This window comes from Trematomus bernacchii, unplaced genomic scaffold, assembly GCF_902827165.1.
Source record: "Trematomus bernacchii unplaced genomic scaffold, fTreBer1.1, whole genome shotgun sequence".
Classification (NCBI taxonomy): Eukaryota; Metazoa; Chordata; class Actinopteri; order Perciformes; family Nototheniidae; genus Trematomus; species Trematomus bernacchii.
This window is the reverse complement of record NW_022987531.1, coordinates 1,013,595-1,026,080: the sequence shown is the minus strand read 5'-3', so window position 1 is coordinate 1,026,080 and position 12,486 is coordinate 1,013,595. Positions and strand designations below refer to the sequence as shown.

The following is a 12,486-nucleotide window of genomic DNA, read 5'->3' as shown; positions in this document are numbered from 1 at the left end:
AACAGTTGTAGGTACAGTTCGGTTAGTGTTAGCGTATAAAATATACGGCTGTACCGACGCCATTATAAGACTGATGTCCCGCTCAGATCGAGCCGAAAAAAGCACTGTTAGACATGGGCGGAGCCTCTCTGGTGGTTGACTAATCAGAGTGGCCGAGCTGACCAATCGAAGCACACTAGGCTCACAGGCAGGGGCGGACTGGCCATCGGGACGTTCGGGCCGGTTCTGTCGGACGACGTGGGCCGCTCGGATAAGTCACTAGCACCCCCACCCCCCCCCCCCCCCCCCCCCCCCGTTGACAATTTACTTGCGAAGTGTAGTCCCCAGTCCGCAGGGAGGGGGGGGCAAGAGCTCCAACGAGCCGTTTAGTGGAGAGAGTGAATACTGCTGAATACACATACTTTACAGAGATGCTGTATGAGAAACCAATGTGATTTTGGAAAATTGCACAGTATAAATCTATTTTAGTATACCTCAACAATGGAATTATGATCAGTAGAAATGGCCATGACATGGGCCCTTTAAGAATAGTTGAACTAACAACCGGAAAGTCTGCACACTGTAACCAGAAACAGTTAAACATGTAGACTGATTCTTCATTGTAAAAACACAAAAGAGGAAAGGGAAACTGCAGATAAGGCCTGTGACCAGTAGTGGAAAGCAACTAAGTACATTTACTCAAGTACTGTACTTAAGTAGACATTTGAGGTAGGCCTACTTGTACTTTACCCGAGTATTTTTTATTTATAATACTTTATGCTTCTACTTTACTGCATATTGGAAGCAACTTTTGTACTTTTTACTCCACTATATTTATTTTACACGTTTTTTTCTGAAATGTGAAGATTTGCTTCTTTTGCTATAAAATATTTAAAAAATGTGAGTATATTCTGCAATGAGTACTTTTACTAATAATTGATGTACATTTTCCTGATCGTACTAAAATACGTTTACTTCAGTACCATTCTTGTTGCAGTACTTTTACTGTATTTGTACAGTGTGGTATGAGTAGGCTACTTTTACTCAAGTAAAGAATGTGAATACTTGTTCCACCAATGCCTCAGACATCAGAAGGTTTTCTCCTCCCATGATGTCCTGTTTCCACCACTGTCCACGCGGTGGCGGTAAGGCGCCTCTAAGATGGTCTGACAGCCGCCAATAAATAAGTAGAAGAAGAAGTTCAACGTGTATCAGCTGAGCTGGCTGATAACTCTTCCATAGTACCTGATTTAGAGCATAACCACAGAATATTGGGATGGAGAATGATACTCTCGTCTCTCTTGAAGATTTAGGGTGAGTTATAAAAGTGCCATGTGTGCCTCTGTGGGAACATTATGTGCGAAAGCTGCCATTCAAATGAAGCTTATCAGTCTTTCTTATTTTGGCTTTGGAGTGTAGCTTGCTTTAGCATAACGGCTAACTTGCCTTTAGCTAACAGTTAGTGTAACGGTGATGTTTTTTCATTGCTATTCATGTGAACATTAGCCACTTGTGTGCTGACCGGTATTAATAGACGTACAGGTTTTTTACATGTTGTGCCAGCAGCTGCGTCAGCACAAGCTGCTCCCATGATTCCCATCAGAGCTCCAACACATTCCTGTCATTTCCCATTCCAGCTCCTCTTTCTAAAAATACACCACCTATTCAGTCTGTCTTGGTTAATTACTATCCTGAAATATATTGTAGCCTCTCACAATGCAGTACACGTCCTGTGCCAGTATTGAGGTGGCATTACCTTTCACTGTGTGCAATTTTACCAAGAACAAAACCCAAGAGAAAAATAGAGAACAAAAATATTTATGAAAGATGTAGAAAACCTGAACTGCCTGCAATTACCCTTCACAATAGGCAAGAAAAGTATTAGTTATTCAGTTTTTAAATGTGCTTAGTCTTGATAGGCAAAGGAACTTCGTACTTGAGTGTGGACTGGAGTCTGCTCTTTGAACCTCAGGACAGCTTATCACTGCTGCATGCTGTCCTGATGGAGCCTCACGCTGTGCCTGTCCGGGTGGAGGTGCTTTAACAAGATCTGTGTGTCTGCAGGTACCAGGGCCCTCTGTTGGAGGATGGAGCTCTGGATGGTGCATTGAGCGGAGGAGCAGCTTCCCCTGAGTTCACTAAGCTCTGTGCCTGGATCAGCACCGAGCTGAGGCTCTACTGCCAGCTGGAGGAGAATGTGCACGCCACTAACTGTGAGACTCATCACTGGTTGTTCTCTATCATGTTCTCTTGTGAGGTTGGGGTTGATGACAATGGCAAAACAAATGTCATATGTGCTTATGTTGATGACTCGTGCTGAGGTTTGGATATTGTCCAATATTAAATAATTAGGCTTGATTAGTAAGATATTATCCAATGGTAGAGGGGGGGCTATTCTTAATCACCTGTCACCAGGCTTGGGGAGTAACGGGTTACATGTAGTTAGATTACATAATTATGATACAAAAAACAAGTAGCTGTATTCGATTACAAATACATTAAAAAACAAGTAATCAGATTACTGCTACATTTAATAAATGTGTTCTTTATTTTAAATAGATTTATTTTATAATGCAGTAGGTGGACACCTAGATAGGTGGATTTATTAAACAAAAATACAATCTATGCTTTTGATTAATATATTAAACTTAAAGAGAGTTTGTAAAATGTACTGTTACTATTTTTTATATGAAATATCTCGGTTTCTTCTTTCCTAAGGTTACATTGTTACATACACACATCTTAATGTTATTTATACTGTCTTGTTTTTATTTGATATTGAGGTAATCAGGTGACATTACTTTCATATTGTGATATTCAGATTAGGGTACTGATGTTTTGACATGTAGCTAGTTATTGTAACAGACTACATTTTTAAAGTCACCCTCCCAACCCTAAGAGAGAGAGAGCAGACCTTTTCCTTGTCTTATGTCATCATGTTTAATGTGTTCGTCTACCCTGGCTCCCCCCCAGGTCCAAGCGAGGCTGAGGCCTTCCAGCTGGAGATGAGTGGCCTGCTGTCGGAGCTGGCCTGTCCATACCCTGTCCTCGCCAGCGGAGACATCACCCAGAGGTTCCTGAACAGCACCGACTGCCTGCTGCTCCTCAGTAAGATACAGCAACTCTTTTTTTTTTTTTTATACAAAAAAGTAATGCCACTTTACTTGGTTACTCACTGCTGAAAGTAATTAGTTACACTACTAGTTACATTACTTTTGGATTACTCTGTAACATCACCTTAGATGCACCATAAATCGAATGACAAAAAACAATATATAGTTTAACCTCATTAAGCCCAGATCAGCACAAATCCTTAATCTAATAAGGACAGTACTGCACACAGACCTCAGCCTTGTTTTCTTTAGCGGAGTTACTTTGTAGCGTGTTACCCCCATCCCTGGTTATAATACAATACTAAACACATTGTGTGACAGTGACAGTACCAACTGAACAAAGTAACATCTGGTAGCCTTCAGTAGTACTTCTCTTGTCAAATAATTTGCTATTTAGAGCGACTCTTTTTTTACTCTGTGTTTTTAAAAAGGTGTGTAGAGCAACAAGTCTGGATGTTCCACTGCTTAATTTTCCACCATACTGTAAGCTGTTCTTCCAGCAGATATCCTGACATTTCAAACAAAGGTGTAACTAGTGATGTTAATAACAGCAGGTAGTCGTTAAGGTGTGTCTGTGTTGTTCATGCTGGCTAGTTGCCACACTCAAAGCTGGACAGATATTTCCTTTATAATGTTGCACATGGCTGTGCAGCTACATTAATCCCTGCGCTGCTCACACCTCACCTCACACCTCACCTCACACCTCACCACACACTGAACCTCACACCTCACCACACACTGAACCTCACACCTCACCTCACACCTCACCTCACACCTCACCTCACACCTCACCACACACTGAACCTCACCTCACACTGAACCTCACACCTCACCTCACACCTCACCTCACACCTCACCACACACCTCACCTCACACTGAACCTCACACTGAACCTCACACTGAACCTCACACTGAACCTCACACTGAACCTCACACTGAACCTCACCTCACACTGAACCTCACCTCACACTGAACCTCACACTGAACCACACACTGAACCACACACTGAACCTCACACTGAACCTCACACTGAACCTCACACTGAACCCTCACACTGAACACACACGACCCACCCTGAACCTCACACTGAACCTCACACTGAACCTCACACTGAACCTCACACTGAACCTCCCACACTGAACCTCACCTCACACTGGAACCACACCTGAACACTCAACCTCAACACTGAACCTCACCTCACACTGAAACCTCACACTGAACCTCACACTGACCCACACACTGAACCACACACTGAAACCTCACACTGAACCTCACACTGAACCTCACACTGAACCTCACACTGAACCTCATCTCACACTGAACCTCACCTCACACTGAACCACACACTGAACCTCACCTCACACTGAACCTCACCTCACACTGAACCTCACACTGAACCTCACACTGAACCTCACACTGAACCTCACACTGAACCTCACACTGAACCTCACACCTCACACTGAACCTCACCTCACACTGAACCACACACTGAACCTCACCTCACACTGAACCTCACACTGAACCTCACCTCACACTGAACCTCACACTGAACCTCACACTGAACCTCACCTCACACTGAACCTCACCTCACACTGAACCCTCACCTCACACTCTGGAAAACCACACACTGAGACCTCACACCTCACACTGAACCACCTCACCGCACACTGAACCTCACCTCACAACTGACCCACCTCACACTGAACCTCACACTGAACCTCACACTGAACCTCACACTGAACCACACACCTGAACCTCACACTGAACCTCACACTGAACCTCACACTGAACCTCACACTGAACCTCATCTCACACTGACCTCACACTGACCTCAGCACTGAACCTCACCTGAACCTCACACTGAACCACACCACTGAACCTCACACTGACCTCACACTGAACCTCACACTGAACCTCACACTGAAACTCACACTGAACCCTCACACTTGAACCACACACTAACCTCAAGCACTGAACCTCACACTGAGACCACACACTGAACCTCACAGGAACCTCACACTGAACCTCACACTGAACTACACTGAACCTCACACTGAACCTCACTCACACTGAACCTCACCGTCACAACTGAAACCCACACTGAACCTCACCTCACACTGAACCTCACCATCACACTGACCTCACACTGACCACACACGAACCTCACAATACCTGAGAGACCTCAGCACTGAACCTCACCTCACACTGAACCTCACCTCACACTGAACCACACACTGAACCTCACCTCACACTGAACCTCACACTGAACCTCACCTCACACTGAACCTCACACTGAACCTCACCTCACACTGAACCTCACACTGAACCACACACTGAACCTCACACTGAACCTCACACTGAACCACACACTGAACCACACACTGAACCTCACACTGAACCTCACACTGAACCTCACACTGAACCACACACTGAACCACACACTGAACCTCACACTGAACCTCACACTGAACCTCACACTGAACCTCACACTGAACCTCACACTGAACCTCACACTGAACCTCACCTCACACTGAACCTCACCATGAACCTCACACTGAACCTCACACTGAACCTCATCTCACACTGAACCTCACACTGAACCTCACACTGAACCTCACACTGAACCTCACACTGAACCACACACTGAACCTCACACTGAACCTCACACTGAACCTCACACTGAACCTCACACTGAACCTCACACTGAACCTCACACTGAACCTCACACTGAACCACACACTGAACCACACTGAACCTCACACTGAACCTCACACTGAACCTCACACTGAACCTCACACTGAACCTCACACTGAACCTCACACTGAACCTCACACTGAACCTCACACTGAACCTCACACTGAACCTCACACTGAACCTCACACTGAACCTCACCTCACACTGAACCTCACCTCACACTGAACCTCACACTGAACCTCACACTGAACCTCACACTGAACCTCATCTCACACTGAACCTCACACTGAACCTCACACTGAACCTCACACTGAACCTCACACTGAACCTCACACTGAACCACACACTGAACCTCACACTGAACCTCACACTGAACCTCACACTGACCTCACACTGAACCTCACACTGAACCACACACTGAACCTCACACTGAACCTCACCTGAACCTCACACTGAACCAACCTCACACTGAACCAACCTCACACTGAACCACCTCACACTGAACCACACACTGAACCTCACACTGAACCTCACACTGAACCTCACACTGAACCTCACACTGAACCAACCTCACACTGAACCTCACACTGAACCTCACACTGAACCTCACACTGAACCTCACACTGAACCTCACACTGAACCTCACACTGAACCTCACCTCACACTGAACCTCATCTCACACTGAACCTCACACTGAACCTCACACTGAACCTCACACTGAACCTCACACTGAACCACACACTGAACCTCACACTGAACCTCACCTGAACCTCACACTGAACCTCACACTGAACCTCACACTGAACCTCACACTGAACCTCACCTCACACTGAACCTCACCTCACACTGAACCACACACTGAACCTCACCTCACACTGAACCTCACCTCACACTGAACCTCACACTGAACCTCACACTGAACCACACACTGAACCACACACTGAACCTCACACTGAACCTCACACTGAACCTCACACTGAACCTCACACTGAACCTCACACTGAACCTCACCGAACCTCACAACTGAACCTCACTCACAACGGAACCTCACCTCACACTGAACCACACACTGAACCTCACCTCACACTGAACCTCACCTCACACTGAACCTCACACTGAACCTCACACTGAACCTCACACTGAACCTCACACTGAACCTCACACTGAACCTCACCTCACACTGAACCACACACTGAACCTCACCTCACACTGAACCTCACCTCACACTGAACCTCACACTGAACCTCACACTGAACCTCACACTGAACCTCACACTGAACCACACACTGAACCTCACACTGAACCTCACACTGAACCTCACCTCACACTGAACCTCACCTCACACCTCACCTCACACTGAACCTCACCTCACACTGAACCACACACTAACCTCACCACTGAACACACCACTGAACCTCACACTGAACCTCACACTGAACCTCACACTGAACCTCACACTGAACCTCACACTGAACTACCTCACACTGAACCGCACTCACACTGAACCTCACCCACTGAACCTCACCTCACACTGACACCTCACACTGAACCTCACCTCACACTGAACCTCACACTGAACCTCACACTGAACCACACACTGAACCTCACACTGAACCTCACACTGAACACACAATGAACCTCACACTGAACCTCACACTGAACCTCACTCACCACTGAACCTCACACTGAACCTCATCCTACACTGAACCTCACACTGAAACCTCACACTGAACCTCACACTGAACCTCACACTGAACCACACACTGAACCTCACACTGAACCCTCACACTGAACCTCACACTGAACCTCACACTGAACCTCACACTGAACCTCAACACACTGAACCTCACACTGAACCTCACACTGGAACCTCACACTGAACCTCCACACTGAACCTCACACTGAACCTCACACTGAACCTCACACTGAACCCCACACTGAACCTCACCCCACTGAACCTCACCTCACACTGAACCACACACTGAACCACACACTGAACTCACCTCACACTGAACCTCCACACTGAACCTCACACACTGAACCACACACTGAACCCTCACACGAACCTCACACTGAACCTCACACTGAACCTCCCACACAACTGAACCTCACCTCACACTGAACCTCACACTGAACCTCACACTGAACCTCACACTGAACCTCACACTGAACCTCACACTGAACTCACACTGAACCTCACACTGAACCCACACTGAACCTCACACTGGAACCATCCACACTGAACCTCACACTGAACCTCACACTGAACCACACACTGAACCACACAACTGAACCTCACACTGAACCTCACACTGAACCTCACACTGAACCCTTCACCACTGAACCTCACACGAACCTCACACTGAACCCACACTGAACCTCACACTGAACCTCACACTGAACTCACACTGAACCTCACACTGAACCTACCCTCACACTGACCCTCACACTGAACCTCACACTGAACCTCACACTGAACCTCACACTGAACCTCCACACTGAACCTCACACTGAACCTCACACTGAACCTCACACTGAACCTCACACTGAACCCTCACACTGAACCACACACTGAACCTCACACTGAACCTCACACTGAACCTCACACTGAACCTCACACTGAACCTCACACTGAACACACACTGAACCTCACACTGAACCTCACACTGAACCTCACACTGAACCTCACACTGAACCCTCACACTGAACCTCACACTGAACCTCACACTGAACCTCACCTACTCACACTGAACCTCACCTTCACCTAACCTCACACTAATCACAATGACCTCACACTGACCCTCATCTCACACTGAACCTCACACTGAACCTCACACTGAACCTCACACTGAACCTCACACTGAACCTCACACTGAACCACACACTGAACCTCACACTGAACCTCACACTGAACCTCACACTGAACCTCACACTGAACCTCACACTGAACCACACACTGAACCTCACACTGAACCTCACACTGAACCTCACACTGAACCAACCTCACACTGAACCAACCTCACACTGAACCAACCTCACACTGAACCTCACACTGAACCTCACACTGAACCTCACACTGAACCTCACACTGAACCTCACACTGAACCAACCTCACACTGAACCTCACACTGAACCTCACACTGAACCTCACACTGAACCTCACACTGAACCTCACACTGAACCTACACAAGATAAATATATCCTCATTGTTGACACAAAGAGAGACCAACAGTGAACTTTGCAATTTTACCATAAACAAGACCAAAAGAGAAATGGGGAGCAACATTTATTTTGAAAGATGCAGACAACCTGAACTGCCGGCTATAAAGCAGCTACAGTTTTATGTGTAGATACTTTATTCATCCCACATTGGGAAATTATTGTGTTACAGGAGCAGCTGTGTGTTTAGACATAATAAAATGAAAAAAGAAATGGTACATTTTAAAATATAAACATACCTGTAGTAGAAAGACATATAACACAAATAATACACAATATAAAAAAGTAATATTAAAACAATATGTACCATTTATCATGGATCTTTTGACAGCTGACCAACCATTGGTCTATGACAGGTGGAGTTCTGTATGCCAGAACAATGAATTCAATCATTCTTAAATACATTTCTGGTGTATTTTCTGTTATTTTGTTACTTTGATTTAGTCAATTTCACATAGCATTGAAACAGTTTCTAAATATGACTTTCTGAAACCTAAGTAGGCTGTGAATACATTTGAACCCATCCATTTTTTTCCGCAGCCTTCCTGGTGTCTGAGTTGGAGGCGTCGAGGATGATCCTCGTTAATAAGCCTGAAAAGAAAAGCCAGGAGTCGGGCAGCCCCATGTTCCTGGAGCTGAAGGGCATCTGCATGGCCCTGGGCATGTCCAAGCCTCCAGCCAACATCACCATGTTCCAGTTCTTCAGCGGCATAGAGAAGAAGGTCAGTAGGTCTGGAGACAGACGATAGATGCTCTGACAAGAAAAGCTGAACAGGGTTTAGCTGCATCTCAAGCTGCCATTCCTTCGGAGTTCCTGACAGTAGCTGCAGAAAACACTCCAGTGCTGTCGGATTGTAAAAGTCATAGTGTGTCATCGATCATTTGAATCTTTTTCTCAATGCCTTTTTATTGTTTTTTATGTTTAGGCATAAACATGCCAATGGTAAATTAAGTAATAAGATATTATTCTTTAAATTGTAAAAAATAATCAGTTAAAAGTCCTGCATTTAAAATCTTATTTAAGTAAAAGCACAATAGTATTTGCATCAAAATATACTAAAAGTAAAAGTAGTTGTTAAGCATAACGGTCCATTTCAGAATCATATATGTTTATTAAATTACTGTATTACAGCGCCAGAAAAAATGAAGAGACCGCTCCAAATTGTTCTTAAATCTCAATCTCTACATGTATGGCAGCCATTCCATTCCAGTGTCTGTTGAATTCCAACACAGAGAAATGTTTTCAGTAGTTTATAGAATAAAATAAAAAGATGTTCATTTGACTTAAACACATATAAATAGTGAAACCAGAGGAACCGATAATGCTGCAGGGGTCTCTTATTTCCAGAGCTGTATGTTTGTTTTCACCTTTAGTCTATCACAGCTGCTAAAGGTTGCACTCATTTGAATTACTTTAATACTGCTGCTGGATTATTTTATATTTATTGTTTAGTGTATTGTAGTGTAGTTTTTGCAAAGGTATAATCTTAATCTGTAAAGTAGCTAAATCAGACAGATAAATGTAATGGAGTAAAAAATACATTTTTGACTTCTAAATGTAGTAGAGTAGAAATATATAAAGTAGCATAACATTGAAAAATACACAGGTCTCGTATAAATGCCTCATAATTATACTTGTGTACAGTACATGAATAAATGTACAACAATGTGTCTTGTGTGAGAACAACATGAGCCTTACACATTGCTATCCTAAGTGTGGTTTAATATGTTGTATTTTCTGTTTGATCTCCATTGAAATGTCCATATATCTTCCCAGCTGAAAGAAGCCATGAGTAAAGTCCCACCACATCACGTAGGAGAGCCTCTGATGAAGAAGGCCCTTGGACCTGTGCACGTGGTGAATACTGAAACACTATCAAGAAACAGAACGTTTTTAAGGAACATACAACAAATAACAATACATTAACATTCTCTCTTTTCCAGGAAAAAATTGAAGCCATCAACCAAGCACTTGTGAAGGAGTATGAAATGAGAAGGAAAATGTTGTTGAAACGTCTCGATGTGACCGTGCAGTCCTTCGGTTGGTCTGACAGAGCCAAGGTACGTGGAAGCTTCCTCAATGTGGATGAAGCACAACTGAAGCATTTCACAGAGGACGCCTGGACACTTTGTGTTTACTTAGCAATATCTAGGTTGGGCCCCTCTTGTTCACGTGTGTGTTCTTCGCCCTGCTGAGGGGAGAAAGGAGTTTAACAAGGGAAGGAAACTGAATGCAAAAATGTAAATGCCATACATGGACACCGAAAGCATGTAGATGCATTAGAAAACGATTACTTACGATTATTGTCAATATCAATTAGTATGACTATTGTTGATTAATTGTTTATTTTTTATAAAACATGAAAATGCTTTCACTATTTTCTAATCGATTTTATTTTTGTGTCATTCCATTAAATCAATCCAAGTGGACTACATGATACAATATTATACCGTTTAATCGCTGCTTCTGATTGACTATCATATTCAAAAATAGATCAAATCAATCCTGCACACCACAAGTGGTACATATATATAAAACATGGCGGATATATTGATTGTTGTCTCATAAAATGAAAACCCTCCCTTGTGTTTGTCTCTTTACAGACGCATGCTGAGAAGTTGGCCAGTGTTTACCAGCCGCTGCGTTCTGCTCTCTGCACCAAAAGTAACATCTCTGTCGCTCACCTCCTCGCTGCTCGACAAGACTTCTCCAAGATCCTGCGCACGAGCAGTGGCAAGATCCGGGAGAAGACTGCCTGTGCCATTAATAAGGTAGGTTAAAAACTGAGGAGTCAACAGTTTTCATGCAATATTCAATGCTGTGCATTCCCCTCTCTGTTTACAAGTGCAAGAAGTAATGTTCTCATGACTGTTCTGTGTCGCTTAGCACATGTTTGGCCATTAAATATGGGCTAAAGCTGTTTGAAGTTAACAGTTCAATAACTGATGATTACATATTACCAGTGCAGTGGCTGTTTGTAGCGTGTGTGCTCAACACTGCCCCCCCCCCCTGGGTCCTCTGCAAAACACTTGCCAAGCATTTGAGGAAACTTTGAGAGCCAGCTATAGCTTATCTCTAAGGACAATTACAAATCTGTTAGTCCAGAGATATACGACTCAATACATAATTGAGGAAGTCACATATGATCTAATCAATAGCTCTTATTATGTATGTCTCTCAGTCTCCACAATGATTTCAAGAATCACCAATGTGTAGTTGAATGTATACTGTATATTCCTCTGAGCCTTGATAATGAAATGAATATCAAGGCTCAGGTTTGAATGAAACAGTTGGTCACTGTAGTGTTTAGTATATGCTGCTCAAACGTTTCCAACAGGAGAAAATAAAGGATGAATTTGTTAGGCGATCTGATCATTGTATGATTACACATTTGATGCTCTTAGAAATGTTTAAACTATTTTATATATATATATATATATATATATATATATATATATATATATATAATATATATGTATA

The 12,486-nt window shown here is 43.9% G+C and overlaps 1 protein-coding gene across 1 annotated transcript in view; it reads left to right on the top strand.

The window, feature by feature from the left end:
• The first annotated feature begins 1,255 nt into the window (after positions 1-1,255).
• fam98a (family with sequence similarity 98 member A) overlaps positions 1,256-12,486 on the top strand; it is a 13,456-nt gene continuing 2,225 nt past the window's right edge. Inside the window, exons 1-7 of the mRNA XM_034122489.1 lie at positions 1,256-1,293; positions 2,044-2,192; positions 2,953-3,087; positions 9,546-9,727; positions 10,783-10,863; positions 10,950-11,066; positions 11,610-11,777. Of these exons, the coding sequence (XP_033978380.1) occupies positions 1,256-1,293; positions 2,044-2,192; positions 2,953-3,087; positions 9,546-9,727; positions 10,783-10,863; positions 10,950-11,066; positions 11,610-11,777 (870 nt within the window). The remainder of the gene's footprint in view (positions 1,294-2,043; positions 2,193-2,952; positions 3,088-9,545; positions 9,728-10,782; positions 10,864-10,949; positions 11,067-11,609; positions 11,778-12,486) is intronic.